Raw genomic sequence first — 21941 nt, forward strand, 5'->3', positions numbered from 1 at the left:
GAGGATGTTGCCAGGGCTGGAGAATTTTAGCTATGAGAAAACATTGGATAGGCTGGGGTTGTTTTCTTTGGAGCAAAGGAGGCTGAAGGGAGATTTAATTGAGGTATATAAAATAATGATGGGACTAGACAGAGTGTCTACAGAGGACCGATTTCCCTTAGCAGAGGCGTCAGTGACCAGGAGGCATAGATTTCAAGTAACTGGTAGAAGGATTAGAGGGAAGCTGAGGAGAAATTTTTTCACCCAGTGTGTGGTGGGAGTCTGGAACTCTGCCTGAAAGGGTGGTAGAGGCAGAAACCCTCAACTCATTTAAAAAATACTTGGATGTGCACTTGAATTGCCGTAACCTAGTGGGAAAGTGGGATTAAGTTGGCTAGCTCTTTTTCGGTTGGCACGAACACAATGGGCCGAATGGCCGCCTTCTGTGCCGTAACTTTCTATGATTTGACTTATTTTTGTATTGGGTTGTAACTTACTCAACTGAACGATCATGACCATCCTTCTGACTCAAAACTTCTGAATTTTTAACTTGTGTCCCTTGGTATTTGAATCCTTCACCATAATGAACAATTTGTCTGATTTAAATTTACCAATTTCTTTCATAATCTTAAAAACTGAAATTAAATTGACCTTGATGCCTCCTCAGTTCCATAGAAAACAAGCCCAACTTCCTGAACCCTCGCGCAGCACAGACTCCCGATATCCAATTTCATCAACAAGGACCAATACTGTACCACTTACTTCAGAGTTACTGTCCAACAGACATTGAGAGATTATTGTGTCTAGAAAAGCTTCATGAGCAGCAATGATGTGATCAAGATCCTGCGCCTGTTGCATTTTATTCCACAGCTCATCCCAGGAACATTCCAACACCTATAAGATACAAAGTGCTCACCTCAGACTCATGCTGCAATTACATCCCAGTTATTTCACTCAGATGCACTGAGTGCGACGGAGCACCGAGTGAGACAACTGAGAGTTTGGTGAGTGTGGGAGTTCGGTGAAGTGGGGGAAGGAGGTGCTGTTTTGCCTTGCTTTTCCTAACTTTTTCCGCAGAGCGCCGGTGGACCTGAGCAACTGAAGACAGAGTGGGGAATAAAAACAGCAGCAGACCTGCAACAAGAGAAAATTACTGTGCGACGTCACAGGTGAGGCAGGAGAGTCCGAGAGGTGAGCACAGTATAAAAGGAAAGACCGAGAGCGGGAGGAGTCTGAGAGGTGAACGCAGTGTAAATCTAAGGCAAGTCATGGCAGCAGAGCTCGCACCCGTGATATGCTCCTCCTGCACTATGTGGGAAGTCATGGACACTACCAGTGTCCCTGGCGACCATGTGTGCAGGAAGTGTGTCCAGCTGCAGCTACTGGCTAACCGCATTTCGGAGCTGGAGCTGCGGGTGGATTCACTGTGGAGCATCCGCGATGCTGAGACTATCGTGGATAGCACGTTCAGTGAGGTGGTCAAACCGCAGGTAAAGATTACGCAGGCAGAAAGGAAATGGGTGACCACCAGGCAGAGTAAAAGGACTAGGCAGGTAGAGCAGGAGTCCCCTGGGGCCATCTCCCTCTCAAACAGATATACCACTTTGGATACTGTTGGGGGAGATGGCTTATCAGGGGAAAGCAGCAAGAGCCAAGTTTGTGGCACCACGGGCGGCTCTGCTGCACAGGAGGAGAGGAATAAGAGTGGCAGGGCTATCGTGATAGGGGATTCAATTGTAAGGGGAACAGATAGGCGTTTCTGCGGCCGCAAACGTGACTCCAGGATGGTATGTTGCCTCCCTGGTGCTGGGTCAAGGATGTCACGGAACGGCTGCAGGGCATTCTGGAGGGGGAGGGTGAACAGCCAGTAGTCATGGTCCGTATTGGTACCAACGACATAGGTAAAAAAAAGGGATGAGGTCCTGCAAGGTGAATTCAAGGAGTTAGGAGATAAATTAAAAAGCAGGACCTCAAAGGTAGTGATCTCAGGATTACTACCAGTACCATGTGCTAGTGAGTATAGAAACAGGAGAATAGACAGGATGACTGCGTGGCTGCAGGGATGGTGTAGGAGGGAGGGATTTAGATTCCTGGGACATTGGGACCGGTTCTGGGGAAGGTGGGACCTGTACAAGCGGGACAGGTTACACCTGAGCAGGACTGGGACCAAATCATCACGGGGGTGTCTGCTAGTGCTGTTGGGGAAGGTTTAAAGTAGAGTGGCAGGGGGATGGGAACCTGAGCGGGGAGTCAGAAGGGAGTAAAGTTGAGAGCAGCAAGAGAGGGGAAGCGCCAGGGTAAATTTACAATACAAATAGTACAAACAGTTGTTCAAGAACAAGTGAAAGGGGAAAGCATAGAGCAGCAGAGAGAAAGTGTACTTTAGGCACTACAGATAAAGTTAAATCTAGAAGGTGTAATGCGATTAACCCAGCATCAAAGCTGAAGGTCAGGATAGGGTGTGTGGCCCAACTAAGAGTTCGATATACAAATGCACGGAGTATAAAGGAATAAATTAAATGAACTACAGGTTCAAATTCAAATTGGAGGGTATGAAATGATAGCTATTACTGAGACATGGCTGCAGGATGGTCAGGATTGGGAACTAAATGTACCGGGTTATAAGGTCTACAGGAGAGATAGGGAAAATGGAAGAGGGGGAGGAATAGCCTTAGTGATTAGAGATGAAATCACTTCAATGATAAAGGAAGATATAACGAGAGGTAAGCAGCCAACAGAGACCTTATGGGTTGAATTGAGAAATCGGAAAGGATCAAATACTATAGTGGGACTTGTGTATAGGACCCCTGGCAGCAGCTAGATTGTATAAATGCAGAGATTAGACAAGCGTGTAAGAAAGGCATAGTGGTCTTAATGGGGGACTTTAACCTTCACATAGATTGGGAAAAGCAGACCAGCAACTGTCAGAAAGGTAGTGAATTTCTTGAGTGTGTCCGGGAATAGTTTTCTACAGCAGTATGTCCTGGAGGCAACAAGGGAGCAAGCCATACTAGATTTAGTAATGAGTAATGAACCAGATTTAGTTAACAGCTTAACTGTGCGTGAACATCTATCCAATAGCGATCATAACATGATTGAGTTCAATGTAGTGGAGATGCCGGTGATGGACTGGGGTTGACAAATGTAAGGAATCTTACAACACCAGGTTATAGTCCAACTATAGTCCATAGAAGATGAACTTGTTATTTCAGCAGGGTAAAGGTGTTGTAAGATTCCTTACAGAGTTCAATGTAGTGTTTGAAAGGGAAAAAAGTGAATCAGCTGCTAAGATTCTAGACTTGGGTAAGGCCGATTTCAATGGGATGAGACAGAGACTGTCCACAGTAAACTGGGCAAATCTGTTAATGGGTAAAACAACTGATGATCAGTGGGAAATGTTTAAAGAAACATTTATCGTGATGCAGAACCGGTTTATACCCCTGAGGGGCAAGAACTCTACTTGCCAAAAAAAACAGCCATGGACAACTAAAGAGGTAAGGGACAGTATAAGACATAAGGAAAGGGCATACAAAAAGGCAAAAAATGGCATAGATCCTGGCAAATGGGAAAGATACAAAGATCAACAAAGGGTCACAAAACAGATAGTAAGAGCTACAAAAAGAGAGTATGAAAAGAAACTTGCAAGGGATATCAAAACCAATACGAAGAACTTGTATAGTTATATTAGGAAAAAGAGGGTGGTCAGGAGCAGTGTTGGCTCCTTAAAAGCTGAAAGTGGGGATATTGTCATTGACAAAGGGGAAATGGCGGACATGTTGAATAATTACTTTGCGTCAGTATTTACAGTAGAGAGGATAGCATGCCGGAAATCCCAAGAAAACTAACACTGATTAGGGGACAGGGACTCAATAAAATTAACATAAGTAAAACAACAGTAATGAAGAAAATAATAGCACTAAAGAGTGACAAATCCCCAGGACCAGATGGTTTCCATCCCAGGGTTTTAAAGGAAGTAGGTGAGCACATTGCAGATGCCCTAACTATAATCTTTCAAAGTTCTCTAGATTCAGGAACCATCCTTCTAGATTGGAAAATTGCACATGTCACTCCATTTTTTAAGAATGGAGAGAGAGGGAAACCAGGGAATTATAGACCAGTTAGCCTAACATCTGTTGTGGGGAAAATGCTGGAGTCTATAATTAAGGATAGGGTGACTGAACACCTCAAGAATTTTCAGTTAATCAGAGAGAGCCAGCATGGATTTGTGAAAGGTAGGTCGTGCCCGACAAACTTGATTGAATTTTTTGAAGAGGTGACTAAAGTAGTGGACAGGGGAATGTCAATGGATTTTATTTATATGGACTTCCAGAACGCATTTGATAAGGTCCCACATAAGAGACTGTTAGCTAAGATAGAATTCCATGGAATTGAGGGAAAAGTACGGACTTGGTTAGGAAATTGGCTGAGCGAAAGGCAACAGAGAGTAGGGATAATGGGTAGGTACTCACATTGGCAGGATGTGACTAGTGGAGTCCCGCAGGGATGTGTCTTGGGGCCTCAATTATTCACAATATTTATTAACGACGTAGATGAAGGCATAGAAAGTCTCATATCTAAGTTTGCCGATGACACAAAGATTGGTGGCATTGTAAGCAGTGTGGATGCAAACATAAAATTAGAAAGGGATATTGATAGATTAGGTGAATGGGCAAAACTGTGGCAAATGTGAGGTCATCCACTTTGGATCAAAAAAGGATAGAACAGGGTACTTTCTAAATGGTAAAAAGTTAAGAACAGTGGATGTCCAAAGGGACTTAGGGGTTCAGGTACATAGATCATTGAACTGTCATGAACAGGTGCAGAAAATAATCAATAAGGCGAATGGAATGCTGGCCTTTATATCTAATGCTGCAGCAATACAAAACCCTGGTTAGACCGCACCTGGAGTACATGAGCAGTTCTGGGCACCGCACCTTCGGAAGGACATATTGGCCTTGGAGGGAGTGCAGCGTAGGTTTACTAGAATGATACCTGGACTTCAAGGGTTAAGTTACGAGGAGAGATTACACAAATTGGGGTTGTATTCTCTAGAGTTTAGAAGGTTAAGGGGTGATCTGATCGAAGTTTATAAGATATTAAGGGGAACAGATAGGGTGGATAGAGAGAAACTATTTCCACTGGTTGGGGATTCTAGGAGTAGGGGGCACAGTCTAAAAATTAGAGCCAGACCTTTCAGGAGCGAGATTAGAAAGCATTTCTACACACAAAGGGTGGTAGAAGTTTGGAACTCTCTTCCGCAAACGGCAATTGATACTAGCTCAATTGCTAAATTTAAATCTGAGATAGATAGCTTTTTGGCAACCAAAGGTATTAAGGGATATGGGCCAAAGGCAGGTATATGGAGTTAGATCACAGATCAGCCATGATCTTATCAAATGGCGGAGCAGGCACGAGGGGTTGAATGGCCTACTCCTGTTCCTATGTATGAATTCTAGATTTAAGATTTACTGCTATTTTATCTCTGCAAGACCACCCCTTACTTTCCTCATAACTCAGTCCTCAAACATTAAGGATCAGTCCCATCAGTTCTTCTCTGAATTGCCTCCAGCCCTTGTGTCAGAGACCAAAGCTGGGCACTAAATTCAAAGTACAGTCCCCCCAGAGCATGGTTCTGTTTTAGCTGAACATCCTCTGGCCTTTACCCTGCTGAAATAACAAGTTCATCTTCTATGTGCTGTGTAGATTGCTGCTGCACAGTGAACAAATACAATGTAACTTGAGAGTTTAATTCCTATGGCAGAACACAACATTGGAGCACGCCACGTAACAGAGAACACAGTCCAATCCCCTCATTCCGCTGAGTTCTCAACTGAACTGCATGATTGTGGGGAGAGAGCGGAGACACACAATGGCCAAAGCTGCACTCCGTGCTTTTTAAATATTTGGCTCAAAAGGCAACATTCCCAAAGGCCTAAAAGCAAGTTGTCCCGCATCAGCCAAAGGAAGCTCAAGGCCAAAGGAGAATAGGACGAAAATAGAGGGATTCCTAGAGTGACTGCACTTCACCTGAAGTTAAGCTGAAATGAACTAGCTACCTTACAGAAGATTTTTTTCACAGAGGGTTATTGGACCAGGGAACGTTTTACCACAAGGGGCAACTGTGTGATCGAGAGTGCGATCATTTAAAGGGGAATTGGATCAGTACTTGAAAAGAAATAATATAAAAGGATATGGGGAAAGGGCAGGGAAATGGGATTAGAACAAACAACTCCAGTTGAAGAGCTAGCCCCGACAAAGACATGATGGGCCGAATGGCCTCCTTCTGCGCTGTAATTTCTGTGATTCCCACTAATATCCCAAATACGATACCCCTGCAGGGATTGATGGGTGGGTGGGATGATGGTATGCAGAGGACACATTTCAAGAATGAAATCCCTCGTAGGCAGGTAATCTATCTTAAATTTGCATCCTCCATATCATAGGAGCATGTACAGAAGTTGTACAAAATGAGGTCAGCCCTGCACAGCAGCAAACATTAGCACTGATTCACCAAATGCATCAAGTCTTTGATAAGTCTCAGTAAATGCGGTCAGCTTGCCTGAGGAGGGCCCCAATTCTCGAGACGGGGTTGGGGGGGGGGGGGGGCATTCAAACCCTGCTATATATTGTTTTGCTGATCCTAAGAGATGGCTGCACCAGAGTAGTTTCTGTGATATTTCTCCAGGCAGTCCCAGGGCCTGTGTACTGAGAGGAGTGAGTGTTACCAGGCTGGTGGTCACCTCCTTGGAGGAAGGGAATGTAGTGTTTCAGTGGCTACCACTGCCCAGGGACAGTCAGCACTGAAGGAGGACATGAATGGGCCCTCACTACCAGTTGGTGGCCTCTGACACAAACAAGTCAACAACATCTTGCTGGCGATACAATTATAACGTGTGCAGGAAATGCAATGAATAATAGATCGTTATGCTCTGAGGTTACTCATTAATAAAAGATTACTTTGTTGAGCGGTCAAAAACCTACCTCTCAAAATAAAATTTTGGCTCTATCGACACTTCACTTGTTTGTTTTGCAATGTGGCATAAACATAATTAGTTATTGAGGAAAACGTTAAGAATATGGGCAATATATTTTAAACAGAAACATGACTCAGTAACAAAATTACATCTGTTGTGTGATTCTTATTTGAAATACCTCAAAGGTGATGTAATACTGCATCTGATGCACAAAGTGCACCATTTCCGATGCCAGGATGTGACACTGATGGAGGACGCCTGATAACTCTAAGGGAGCAAACAGAAAGGAATAAACTTCAAAACACTATGAGAACATTTAGATCACAGGACACAAGGCTTAAAGGAAACAGCAATTGGACACCACTTCATTGTGAATTAATTTTGTTTTCCTGGAAGGATCAATTTTTCATGAGGCAATAAAGCATCCTGCTAGGTTGTTAACATTAATTTCATGTATTAATTCTTAACTAGCCTGTAGTGACAGAAGCCTTTCAAAAAGGCATGTGGTTAAATACAAAGTAGACAAGTGCCGCTACCTAATCAGCTAGAGTTACACGAGCTAGAATCTTACATCCACCACTCCGAACAGGTAGGTTGTAAATTACACCCGTCACACTCACTGTCTGTGGATGCTGAACTTCTTATCTATTTAGCAGTTTTATTATTTAAGAGGAGATATTGATAATACTTTCACTGCAGCCAACGGCACATGAACCTTTGAACCCTAACCCCCACTCCCTTTAAAACGTTCATTTACTTTGTATGAGCTTTAAAAATCCTCAGCGCCAGGCTGAGGCCGAGCATCAGTCACTCCGAGTGGGAAATGTCCCATCTGAACTTCTGCCACATGATTGCAGTGGGGAGAGTTGCATTTCTCTGGGGGAGGCTGCACCTACTTGCAGCTGGTAGTCAGAGTTCCGCTAACCCGCTCACTTCTGGGGCATCTCGTTCTCCAGTGGGCAGGCCCAGCAAACACTGAGCTTGATCCTCTGGGATTAAAAGGCCCTTCTTGTTCCTGGTGGTCTCCCAGGCTGCTGCACAGAATGGCTGGATGCTGAGGCATGATTAGAGTATGTGAAGCAGGGTCCATCCCGGCCACAGCCCCTCCAGTAGCGATATGGTATCGAGGGATGAGATTAGTGCGGGGTGGGGCGCATCCAATGAATGATCTCCAGTCGGCCTACATGCATTTTGCTATGGGTGGCAGTGCTGTGGATCTGTCTCCAGATTCTCTCTGTTCCTTCTCCCTTAACAGTTCACACAGGCCTCATTCCCAGAATTCCTGCCCTGTCTCTGGCCACGGAAGTGAGCATGGTGCAGAAGGGGAATAATAGGGGGAGCTCCCAGACCCAATTAATCCTCAGAAACCAAAGCCAAACAAACTGTCCCTACACTGCGCCAAGCGCCAGCAGTCAGGTCAAGAATCCTGGATGTATGAATGCAACCAAAACGTATCACAGCTCATAAACACGTAACGCTTTCTCTTTTATTGAGAACTGAATATAAAACGGGGTTGAGTGTGCAGTCTAATCGTGGCTTTGCCCCAGTTCTCCTGTACTGATAGGGCCCAGTTCACTCGGCCCACCCTGCATCTGCTCGCACGGAAGGCCAAATGTGCAGCTCGAGCAACGTGAAAACAAATTCCGTTTTCCATTCCTCTCGACAAAAACAGGGTATCAAACATGGTCCCGGGCTCCATGAATCAACAAGTGTTGCTTTCAGAGTTGTTTGTTGATTGAGATTTTTGTCCCTTGCTGCCCTCTGGCGAATTCTTCAGACATTACAACACAATGACTAAGAATTTAAAAATTAAAGTTCTGAGCAAAAAAGGGGTGGGCTTTTTCTATGTAGGTCCATACAATTGAAGCACATTCCCACGTACAGGAAAGGACAGATTGAAGACTTGGCCCATTGGCAACACGGGCTACAATATTCAACCGTGGCTCAATTCATCAGTTCAACCCAAAAGTCCCGCAACGAGCAGGAGAACAATATAAAAAGGCAGGTTCAAGGGCCAGAGTCGTAACTCGATAAACATGCGGGCCAGTAAAGGGTGGGCAGGAGAGAAAACCTTACCGTACTCACCTGGCAGACACAAGTCTAACAGCAGCAATGATCTGCCAGTGAGCATCAGACTGCAGGGCAAGGACACAGAACAGCAAATGGATCAAGAGGGTCAACAGGCATCCACACACTCAAGGATGCTCCAGTCACGAGTTGAATCACTTCTCGCAACTGCATTCAAGCTGTCATTGGGCTCAATTACAAAACTCATCTCAATATGACGACTGCAGTCACTGAAAGCCATGCTCCTGTGAAACGCCTTGGGACGTTTTACTAAGTTATATAAATGCAAGTTGTTGTTGGAAAAAGCCCAGTTAAGAGAGTTTGGGGGCAAGAGCACGTCTGGCAAAGCCCATGAACCACACACCAGGAGATCACAGGGTCGAGTCCTGCTAGATAATCTCAGTCAGAGCAGCAGCTGGGCACAACAGTTAATTCAGAGAAAGAGGAGGAAATTTTTTAAAAATTCACCCAGGATTCCACTCCCTGATCACCGTCCAGTGATTACTTCTAGAAAGAGCACATACAGGTGTCAAGTGAGGGGAAGGTTGCACCTGGTTGTCATGCCATCACAATTGAATAGCTCACTGACATGCAAGGTCCTAGATCAGCCATGATTTGACTGAATGGCAGACCAGGCTTGAGGAGCTGTATGGCCTACTCCTGCTCCTATTTCTTATGTTCTTACATTCCTAGTGAACTGCTAAAGAATCAAACTACAGCAGGAATTGGTGCCTTCAGGATTGATGGGAGGGAGGAGCGGCAGAGTTACCTGGTATGCTTTTTAGTAGTTTGGCGTTACACATCTGTCCCTTCCAGATGTCTGTGAGAACGTACTCCATGCGCTTTGCTCTCCAGAGAAAGTTGAACACTCTTAAATAGTGACTCATACATTCTCGAGTAAACACCTGAAACAAGTCAAAAATCATGTAAAATAAAAAAAAAATTGCAATAACCCAGTAGGTGAGGGGGGGGGGTGTGAACTCAGAGGTCTGGAGGATGAAGAAGCATTTTAGTACGGTTGAAAGGAGCAAGAGAAAGGAAAAGGGGATATAAAGAACAGACCAATCACAGAAGGAGAGAGAACCAACAGATCGACCAATCACAAACAGCAAGCCAACCAATTTGGTGGGGGGGGGGGGAAGCTGACACCATCTCCAAGAGAGAGTCCAACCACCTCCCCTTGACATTCAATGGCATTACCATCGCCATCCTGGGGGTCACCATTGACCGGAAACTTAACTGGACCAGCCATATAAATACTGTGGCTACGAGAGCAGGTCAGAGGCTGGGTATTCTGCGGCGAGTGACTCACCTCCTGACTCCCCAAAGCCTTTCCACCATCTACAAGGCACAAGTCAGGAGTGTGATGGAATACTCTCCACTTGCCTGGATGAGTGCAGCTCCATCAACACTCAAGAAGCTCGACACCATCCAGGACAAAGCAGCCCACTTGATTGGCACCCCATCCACCACCCTAAACATTCACTCTCTTCACCACCGGCGCACCGTGGCTGCAGTGTGTACCATCCACAGGATGCACTGCAGCAACTCGTCAAGGCTTCTTCGACAGCACCTCCCAAACCCGCAACCTCTACCACCTAGAAGGACAAGGGCAGTAGGCACATGGAACACAATCACCAGCACATTCCCCAAGTCACACACCATCCCGACTTGGAAATATATCGCCGTTCATCGTCGCTGGGTCAAAATCCTGGAACTCCCTACCTAACAGCACTGTGGGAGAACCTTCACCACACAGACTGCAGTGGTTCAAGAAGGCAGCTCACCACCACCTTCTCAAGGGGAATTAGTGAGGGCCAATAAATACTGGCCTATCCAGCGACACCCACATCCCATGAGTGAAATAAAATACCGAGGGAGAGGGGGAGGTGACACTGAGGGGGTGGGTGGGTGGATGCGACACCGAGGTTGGGGGGTGGGAGAGAGAGAAGGTGGCACACGGGGGTTTGCAAAGGATACAAAAATTGGCCGTGTGGTTGATAGTGAGGAGGAAAGCTGTAGACTGCAGGAGGATATCAATGGACTGGTCAGGTGGGCAGAAAAGTGGCAAATGGAATTCAATCCGGAGAAGTGTGAGGTATTGCTTTTGGGGAGGGCAAACAAAGCAAGGGAGTACACAATAAATGGGAGGATACTGAGAGGTGTAGAGGAAGTGAGGGACCTTGGAGTGCAAATCCACAGATCCCTGAAGGTAGGAGAGCTGAATAAGGTGGTTAAGAAGGCATACGGGATACTTTATTAGCCGAGGCATAGAATATAAGAGCAGGGAGGTTATGCTGGAACTGTATAAAACACTGGTTAGGCCACAGCTTGAGTACTGTGTACAGTTCTGGTCACATTACCGGAAAGATCTGATTGCACTAGAGAGGGTACAGAGGAGATTTACGAGGATTTTGCCAGGACTGGAGAATTTTAGCTGTGAGAAAAGATTGGATAGGCTGGGCTGTTTTCTTTGAAGCAGAGGAGACTGAGGGGAGATTTAATTGAGGTAGATAAAATTATAACGGGACCTATTTCCCTTAGCAGAGAGGTCAGTAGCCAGGCGGCATAGATTTAAAGTAATTGGTGGAAGGATTAGAGGGGAGCTGAGGAGAAATTTTTTCACCCAGAGGCGGTGGGGGTCTGGAACTTTCTGCCTGAAAGGGTGGTAGAGGCAGAAACCCTCATCTCATTTAAAAAGTACTTGGATGTACACTTGAAGTGCCGTAACCTACAGGGCTACAGACCAAATGCTTTAAAGTGGGATTAAGCTGGACGCTCTTTTTCGGCCAGGCCGAATGGCCTCATTCTGTGCCATAACTTTCTATGATTCTATATAATACAGGATAGCCACAATAATTTGCTGCTGTTAATTTACAAGTGTTGTTTTTAAGCTGATACTAACAGAGAACAGTGAATCATGTTAAAACACCAGCGCAGAGTTTGTATTCATGTTTTAAAACGGCAAACCTTTTAGCTCCTATACATTATTAACTGAATTCAACTTCAGGATAAAGGCCAACGAAACAAGCAGCTTCTCAAAAAGCACGCAGAAAGAAGCTTTAAAATAAACTGCTGGATTTTCCAGGCATATTTCAAGGATTTCTACATTTATCCTAAACTGCAAGTGGACTTACTGTTGCAATTGGGCCGTCAACATGATAGTCCAAACTAAAGACATCCCAGCCTGTGTCGCCAGCCGATATCTAGAAAGGAGGGAAAAAGGGCAGTAAGTTTGATGAAAGTGACACTGACACCAGTAACAGGCACCGTGGAAAGTGACACCGACACCAGTAACAGGCACCGTGTGGAAAGTGACACTGACACCAGTAACAGGCACCGTGGAAAGTGACACCGACACCAGTAACAGGCACCGTGTGGAAAGTGACACTGACACCAGTAACAGGCACCGTGTGGAAAGTGACACTGACACCAGTAACAGGCACCGTGTGGAAAGTGACACTGACACCAGTAACAGGCACCGTGTGGAAAGTGACACTGACACCAGTAACAGGCACCGTGGAAAGTGACACTGACACCAGTAACAGGCACCGTGGAAAGTGACACCGACACCAGTAACAGGCACCGTGGAAAGTGACACCGACACCAGTAACAGGCACCGTGTGGAAAGTGACACTGACACCAGTAACAGGCACCGTGGAAAGTGACACCGACACCAGTAACAGGCACCGTGGAAAGTGACACTGACACCAGTAACAGGCACCGTGTGGAAAGTGACACTGACACCAGTAACAGGCACCGTGGAAAGTGACACCGACACCAGTAACAGGCACCGTGTGGAAAGTGACACTGACACCAGTAACAGGCACCGTGGAAAGTGACACCGACACCAGTAACAGGCACCGTGTGGAAAGTGACACTGACACCAGTAACAGGCACCGTGGAAAGTGACACCGACACCAGTAACAGGCACCGTGTGGAAAGTGACACCGACACCAGTAACAGGCACCGTGTGGAAAGTGACACTGACACCAGTAACAGGCACCGTGTGGAAAGTGACACTGACACCAGTAACAGGCACCGTGTGGAAAGTGACACTGACACCAGTAACAGGCACCGTGGAAAGTGACACCGACACCAGTAACAGGCACCGTGTGGAAAGTGACACCGACACCAGTAACAGGCACCGTGTGGAAAGTGACACCGACACCAGTAACAGGCACCGTGTGGAAAGTGACACCGACACCAGTAACAGGCACAGTGTGGAAAGTGACACTGACACCAGTAACAGGCACCGTGTAGAAAGTGACACCGACACCAGTAACAGGCACCGTGTGGAAAGTGACACTGACACCAGTAACAGGCACCGTGTAGAAAGTGACACCGACACCAGTAACAGGCACCGTGTGGAAAGTGACATTGATACCAGTAACAGGCACCGTGTGGAAAGTGACATTGACACCAGTAACAGGCACCGTGGAAAGTGACACCGACACCAGTAACAGGCACCGTGTGGAAAGTGACACTGACACCAGTAACAGGCACCGTGTGGAAAGTGACATTGACACCAGTAACAGGCACCGTGGAAAGTGACACCGACACCAGTAACAGGCACCGTGTGGAAAGTGACATTGATACCAGTAACAGGCACCGTGCACACAGGGGTGTAATTTACAGGCCCCCTAACAGTAGCTATACTGTTGGACAGAGTATTAATCAAGAAATAACAGGAGCTTGTAACAAAGGTAAAGCAATAATTGTGGGGGAATTTAATCTTTATATAGACTGGACAAATCAAATTGGCAGAAGTAGTTTGGAGAACGAGTTCATGGAATGCATTCAAGACAGTTTCCTAGAACAATACGTCATGGAACCAACCAGGGAACAGGCTATTTTAGATCCTGTCTTGTGTGATTACACAGGGTTAATTAGTAATGTCATAGGAAAGGATCCTCTTGGGAAGAGTGATCATAATGTCATACAATTTCACATTGAGTGCAAGAGTGGCGTAATTAAGTCCAAAATTAGAGTCTTAAACTTATGTATGAAGGGCGAGTTGGCTAAGGTTGATTGGGAAATTAGATTAAAAGATATGATGGTAGATAAGTAATGGCAAACATTTAAAGAAATATTTCATAATTCTCAACGAATATACATTTCATTGAGGAATAAAATCTCCACAGGAAAAGTGATCCACCCATGGCTAACTGAAGAAGTTAAGAATTGTATTAGATTAAAAGAAGAGGCCTATAATGTTGCCACGAGAGTAGTAAGCCTGAGGATTAGGAGAGTTTTAGAAACCAGCAAAGAATGACCAAAAAATTGGTGAAGAGGGAGAAAATAGAAAGAGTAAACTGGCAAAAAATATGAAAACAGATTGTAAGAGCTTCTACAGTTTGTAAAAAGGAAGAGAATAGCAAAAGTAAATGTGGGTCCCTTAGAGGCTGAGACAGGAGAAATTATAATGGGGAATAAGGAAATGGTAGAGACTTTAAAAAAAATATTTTATATCTGTCTTCACAGTAGAAGACACAGAAAACTTACCAGAAACAGTGGCGAACCAAGGAGCAAATGAGAGTGAGGAACTTAAAGTAATTAATATCAGTAGACAAAAAGTCCAGGAGAAATTAATGGGACTAAAAGTCAACAAATCCCATGGACCTGATGGCCTACATCCTAGGGTTCTAAAAGAGGTGGCTGTAGAGATAGTGGATGCATTGATTGAGATCTTCCAAAATTCCCTAGTTTCTACAACGGTCCCAGTGGATTGGAAGTTGGCAAATGTAACACCGCTATTCAAGAAAAGAGGGAGAGAAAACAGGGAACTACACACCAGTTAGTCCGACATCCGTCGTCGGGAAATTGCTAGAATCTATTATTAAGGACATGGTAATGGGGCATTTAGAAAATCCTAACATGATTAGGCAAAGTCAACATAGTTTTATGAAAGGGAAATTGTGTTTGACAAATCTATTAAGAGTTTTTTGAGGATGTAACTAGCAGGGTGAATAAAGGAGAACCAGTGGATGTAGTATATTTGGATTTCCAAAAGACATTTGATAAAGTGCCACTCAAAAGGTTGTTAGGCAAGATAAGGGCTCATGGGGTTGGAGGTAATAATAGCACGGAAAGAGGATTGGTTAAAGGACAGAAAACAGAGTAGGGATAAACGGGTCATTCTCAGGTTGGCAGGCTGTAACTAGTGGGGTGCCACAAGGATCAGTGCTTGGGCCTCAGCTGTTTACAATCTATATTAATGACTTAGATGAAGGGACCGAGTGTAATGTATCCAAGTTTGCTGACGATACAAAGCTAGATGGGAAAGTAAGCTGTGAGGAGGACACAAAGAGTCTGCAAAGGGATATAGACAGGTTAAGTGAGTGGGCAAGAAGGTGGCAGATGGAATATAATGTGGGGAAATGTGAGGTTATTCACTTCGGTAGGAAGAATAGAAAAACAGAATATTTTTTAAATGGTGAGAAACTATTAAATATTGGTGTTGAGGGATTTGAGTGTCTGTACACGAAACACAGAAAGTTAGCATGCAGGTACAGCAAGCAATTAGGAAGGTAAATGGTACGTTGGCCTTTATTGCAAGGGGGTTGGAGTATAAGAGTAAGCAAGTCTTGCTGCAATTGTACAGGCTTTGATGAGACCACACCTGGAGTAGTGCGTAGAGTCTTGGTCTCCTTACCGAAGGAAGGATATACTTGCCTTAGAGGCGGAGCGACAAAGGTTCACTAGATTAATTCCTGGGATGAGAGGGTTGTCCTATGAGAGATTGAGTAGAAGGGGCCTATCTGGAGTTCACAAGCTTTCGGAGCCTACCTCCTTCGTCAGGTGAGTGGGTGAAGGGTTCTAAAATCGCATAGCATATATTAGGCTGGGAGACGATCACAGATTGCTGTGATCGTCTCCCAGCCTAATGTATGCTATGCGATTTTAGAACCCTTCACTCACTCACCTGACGAAGGAGGTAAGCTCCGAAAGCTTGTGATTTTCAAATAAAACCGTTGGACTATAACCTGGTGTTGTAAGATTCCTTACATTTGTCCACCCCAGTCCATCACCGGCATCTCCACATCATCTCTGGAGTTTAGAATAACGAGGGGTGATCACATTGAAACACGTAAGATTCTGAGAGGGCTTGACAGGGTAGATGTTGGGAGGCTGTTTTCCCTGGCTGGAGAGTCAAGAACTAGGGGGGCATAGTCTCAGGATAAGGGGTCGGCCATTTAGGACTGAGATGAGGAGGAATTTCTTCACTCAGTTGTTAATCTTTGGAATTCTCTATCCCAAAGTACTGTGGATGTTCAGTCGTTAAGTATATTCAAGGCTGAAATCGATAGATTTTTGGACTCTAGGGGAATCAAGTGATATGGGGATCGGGTGGGAAGGTGACGTTGAGGTCGAAGATTAGTCAGGCTTAAGGAGCCATATGGCCTACTCCTGCTCCTATTTCTTATGTTCTTATGTGTGGAAAGTGACACTGACACCAGTGACAGGCACCGTGTGCAAAGTGACACTGACACCAGTGACAGGCACCGTGTACAGAGTGTGGTAAGTGACACGGATACCAGTGACAGACACCGTGTACAGAGTGTGGAAAGTGACACTGACACTAGTGACAGGCACTGTGTACAGAGTGTGGAAAGTGACACCGATACCAGTGACAGGCACCGTGTGCACAGTGCGGAAAGTGACACAGATACCAGTGACAGGCACCGTGTACAGAGTGTGGAAAGTGACACTGACACTAGTGACAGGCACTGTGTACAGAGTGTGGAAAGTGACACCGATACCAGTGACAGGCACCGTGTGCACAGTGCGGAAAGTGACACAGATACCAGTGACAGACACCGTGTACAGAGTGTGGAAAGTGACACTGACACTAGTGACAGGCACTGTGTACAGAGTGTGGAAAGTGACAGCGATACCAGTGACAGGCACCGTGTGCACAGTGCGGAAAGTGACACAGATACCAGTGACAGGCACCGTGTACAGAGTGTGGAAAGTGACACTGACACTAGTGACAGGCACTGTGTACAGAGTGTGGAAAGTGACACCGATACCAGTGACAGGCACCGTGTGCACAGTGCGGAAAGTGACACAGATACCAGTGACAGACACCGTGTACAGAGTGTGGAAAGTGACACTGACACTAGTGACAGGCACTGTGTACAGAGTGTGGAAAGTGACAGCGATACCAGTGACAGGCACCGTGTACAGAGTGTGGAAAGTGACAGCGATACCAGTGACAGGCACCGTGTACAGAGTGTGGAAAGTGACAGCGATACCAGTGACAGGCACTGTGTACAGAGTGTGGAAAGTGACACCGATACCAGTGACAGGCACCGTGTACAGAGTGTGGAAAGTGACACCGATACCAGTGACAGGCACTGCGTGCACAGCGGCTGTTGTATTTACAGCTAATTAGGATCTTCATTGCTGCAGCTCCCATTGTGACTTATCAAAAGTACCCAATGAATTGAACCCAAAAAAGCATCAATGAAGATGCTTCCAGTCCATATAAACTAAAATACCCGCAATACTGAAAATCAGCACACGACACTTGTTGGCCAGAGTCTATATGACCTTTCTTCAAAAGGTATACAAGATCATCCAAAATATGATTCATGCCCACAAGCAACAGAGGCTTTGCAAACTCATTTCATGCAAGACCGTTACAGTAACGTCTTCCTCCCATCAGTCTGGAACACTGGTGCCACGGTGAAAGGGGAGCTTACATTACCTGTCCTATACACGGCTCCTTTACGTACACCATGTTATTAATTACCTCCAGGAGTCTAACGTCCAGACGTTTGAGGATCTCCGGACTATCAAACTGTGCATTAGTAGCTCTGACAGCTGTCTCAAGGATTCCAGTCAAATTATGCTGATACAATGTCGAGGCTGATCTCGCCAGCTCCGGCCTATAACAGAACAGTTGTAGAATATCAACAAACATTAAAAATCTCACCATATCATTTTAATTCATAAAACCTCCAATTATTCCTGTGGCTCCTCTGATTAACTTCACAGAAAGGATGAGAAAACTTAGTGACTGCGAACATGCCACATGCATGACTCAGATTAGGTCACGTCTTGCCATATACACGTGACTCAGATTAGTTCTGTTACCTGACAGTCAGTCCTGGATGAGTCTCCATTTTCTCCAGCTAAATATTGGGAAGACTGAAGCCATCATCTTCAGTCCCCACCACAGGCTCAGGTCCATTGCCACTGACACTCTCAACTTCCCCAATCCCAGTCTAAGGCTGAATCAAACTGATCACGATCTTGGAGGTCTGTGTGGCCTCGAGCTGAGTTTCCAACCCCATTTCGCCTCCATCACAAAGACTGCCTACTTCCATCAATTTCTGTCCTACCTCAGCCCATCTGTCGCTGAAACCATCTTTCGCGCACCCAGCCTTCTTTACCTCCAGACTTGACTCCCATGCTCGTGCCATCATCCTCGCTCCACAAATTTCAGCTCACCCAAAACCCTTCTGCCCATATCTCATCACATACCAAGTCTCATTTGCCCATCACCCCTGTCCACACTGACCTACATTGGCTCCCGATCCACCAAGTCTCAAATTTAAAATTCTCATCCTTGTGCTTACATCCAACCATGACCTATCTCTGTAACCTCCTCCAGCGCTACAATCCCTCCCATAAACTCTGTTCTCTCATTCCGGCCCCAAGCATCTCTCTGCCCCATTAATGGCCGTGCCTTCAGCTGCAGAGGTCCCTCACTCTAGAATTCCGTCCATAAACCCCTCTGCCTACCCACCTCCCTCACCCAGCTTTTGGCCAGCCCTCCTAATATCTCCTCCTTTGGTTTACTGTATTTTTTTCACCATGCCTCTGGGAAGTGCCTTTGGATATTTTTCTACATTAAAGGCACTATGAATGCCAGCTGTTGTTGAGAGCGTAATTTTTAAAAGTAGTTTGTGTCCTTCACCATGGAGGGTGAAGGCAAGGTGTGGAATATGTCTGCAGTTTTGGCCCTCGGTGTCAGCACTGAGCACTCTCTATACAGGTACAGCAAGGATAAATCAGCAAGACTAGATCAGCAAAGCAAAGCAAGATCAAACATAATGGCCCTTTTACTCTGGTCCAACAACGTACATTAGTCCCAATCGCAGAACACCACTTACTTTTCCGAAGTGACTGTTTCATTCTTCCAACTCTGACCTTTTATGCAACCCTCCTCACTTGTGCCACCATTGGCAGTTGTGCCTTCAGCCATCTAGAACTCACGCTATTGAATTCCCTGCTTAAACTCCTCCACCTCTCAACGGACCCCTCCTCCTCGAAGACCCGCCTCAAAACCCAGCTCTGACCAAACTTTTGCTCACCACTCCTAATATCTCCTTATTTGGCTCAGCATCCATTTATTTCTGATTACACTTCTGTAAAGCACCTTGGGAGTTGTTCTACTTTAATGGGGCAATGTACTGCAAGTTGTTATTAATCTAGGATAGATATATCAGCCAGGCCCCAGCATGAAGGGACAATGAGTTAACTTATTTTTCTACCCAGCACCAGTGTAAGTACTGTTTGCGTTCATTTTGAAACCCAGCTCATATATGCCTAAAGTAATCCAATGCACATTTAGGGGAAATCCGGAACCATCATAATCAGAGCATTCTGTATTTAAAATAATCCAAACTTACTCTACAAGAGAGATTTCCCATTTCCCCTCTCTGTCGCTCTGACACACTTGCTCATCTCTGTCCATTAAATTCTGACAGGATTGATCTCTCCCTCCTCTTTAGCTGGGCTCTTCATCACTCCCTTCTACCAATCAAGTGCAAGTGTGCCATGGAAATCTGCGTGAGTTACAAAGTGCGATGAAATTTAGTGATGAGAAAAGGTTAAATAAGTTAGTCTTACTTTCTGTCGACAAGAGGAGACTTTGGGGTAACCTAATTGAAGTTTACAAGATTATGAAGGGAACTAACAAAACTGATTAATCAAATGTCTCACTATGCTGGAGGATTTAAATACTGGGGACACAAGTTAAAAATGAAGGAAAAAGTAGTAAGGAAGTGAGGTGGAATTTGTTCATCTAGAGAGTAACATGAGTTTGGAACAGTTACCGTAAAATCCTTTGAAGTCAACAGTATAAATGGGTTCAACAGATGACTGGGTGTGTGACTGAAGAGAGAAAGGATTGAGGGAGATGGTGAAATGGTGGGTAGGTGCAATTGATGAAAAAGGGATAGGCTTGTTTCATAAATGTGCTCATGTTCCTAAAAAAATGTTGTATTATTTCATTTAATTCCCTTAAAAAAGTTGGATTCAAGGTTAAAGAGGCAAAGTGCAGACAAGTATCAAATTCTACAGAACATCAACAGCTCCAGTCACACTGTGAATTCATCATTTGAACTCACCCCACCAGGACCGAACAGTGTGACCAATATTACACTAATAACCCAGGTATTTTGCTCAATGTCAGGAGACATTTGAGTTTTTTTCCTTGGAGAAATTTCACCTTGTTGTTCAGCCCCCACCCCAATGTCTTGCTTAAAAAACATTGGGAATCAGTCCACAACCATGCAAACTATGGCTTGTTGGAGAGGGCAAGTATCATGGGTGGAACAGCTTTTTCCCCCATCTCCGACTTTAAGCCGTTGGAAAGCCGATATAATTACCACATTTAGTGAATCGAAAGAGATGCAGAGGACCTGCAGTTACTGCCCTCTGTCCTGTCTGAATTTCAGTTACAATTCTCTCAAGTCCAAAAGTATATAAATACATTTTGGTAACTCGACAAAGAACCTGGTACTCACTTCAGCAGGTCCATGAGGTGACGAACAAAGTCTCCTTGACCTAAAAGCAAGTAGCGCCGCACAGCCTTAATGTGCTCCAGCAAATGGTAATTCTGGTTGAGAACATCCAGCAGGTATTTGCTAGTCTCGTGATAAGCTGCATCAATTTTTTCTTGAAAAGCACCTTCCAAGTCAGTGAACAGCTCAGCAGCTAGAATGAAATTAAAACAAAAATAAAATCAAACACAGCAGCGTAGGTGTGCCTGAAAATTTGTGTCATAATGTACTGCAATCAAATGGTTCTTCAGCCAGTTGTACACTATAATTCACAATTATTCCAGCCAGAAGAAGCCTTCAAGCCAAAATAAATCTTGGGTTGAAACGCTATATAAGGGACCGTTAGTATCGTTGTATGGTACAGCACAGCATGAGGCCATTCGGACCATCGCGTTTGTGCCAGCTCTTTGAAAGAGCTATCCAATTAATCCCATTCCCCCGCTCTTTCCCCATAGCCCTGTAAATGTTTTCCCTTCAAGTATTTATCCAATTCCCTTTTGAAATTGGGTACTTAATATTCCTGGCTACAAGGTATTCAGGAAAGATGGGGAAGGAAGGAAGGAAAGAAAGGATGGGGGTGGCAGTATTGATCAAAGAAACTATTATACCACTGGAAAGGGATGATGTGGTTGAGGGGTCAAAGACAGAATCTATTTAGTTAGAATTAAGGAACAAGAGAGGAACTAGATCTAGTTCTGGGGAATGAAGTACAGCAGGTGGAGCATGTTTCAGTGGGGAAGCATTTGGGGAACAGTGATCATATCATTAGGTTTAGAAGAGTTATGGAAAAGCACAAGGAACAATCAAATGTGAAAATGCTTAACTGGAGGGCGGCAAATTTCAGTGAGTTAAAAAGGGAAATTGCCGATCATCTTAAATCTGTCCCCTCTGGTTACCGACCCTTCTGCCACTGGAAATAATTTCTCCTTATTTACTCTATCAAAACGGTTCATGAAGTCCTTCATCCCTGGTACCATTCCAGTATATCACTTCAGTACCCTCTCTAAAGCCTTCACATCCTTCAAAGTACGATGCCCAGAATTGAACACAATACTCCAACTGAAGCGTAACCAGTGTTTTACAAAGGTTTAGCATAGCTTCCTTGGTTTTGTAATCTATGCCT

General features: G+C 45.0%; 1 protein-coding gene across 4 annotated transcripts in view; it reads right to left on the reverse strand.

Annotated features, from left to right (window-relative positions):
* Positions 1 to 21941, reverse strand: part of tubgcp3 (tubulin gamma complex component 3) — an 88970-nt gene that overhangs the window by 12324 nt on the left and 54705 nt on the right. For 3 of the 4 annotated variants that reach the window (XM_067986662.1, XM_067986664.1, XM_067986660.1), the window contains exons 14-19: positions 20783 to 20972; positions 17779 to 17914; positions 12158 to 12226; positions 9790 to 9925; positions 7132 to 7220; positions 742 to 873 (exon numbers count right to left, since the gene is read on the reverse strand). In XM_067986662.1, coding sequence (XP_067842763.1) covers positions 742 to 873; positions 7132 to 7220; positions 9790 to 9925; positions 12158 to 12226; positions 17779 to 17914; positions 20783 to 20972 — 752 coding nt within the window. The remainder of the gene's footprint in view (positions 1 to 741; positions 874 to 7131; positions 7221 to 9789; positions 9926 to 12157; positions 12227 to 17778; positions 17915 to 20782; positions 20973 to 21941) is intronic. The other variant, XM_067986663.1, reaches the window with a different exon arrangement.

Source organism: Heptranchias perlo, chromosome 6 (assembly GCF_035084215.1).
Source record: "Heptranchias perlo isolate sHepPer1 chromosome 6, sHepPer1.hap1, whole genome shotgun sequence".
NCBI classification, from domain to species: domain Eukaryota; kingdom Metazoa; phylum Chordata; class Chondrichthyes; order Hexanchiformes; family Hexanchidae; genus Heptranchias; species Heptranchias perlo.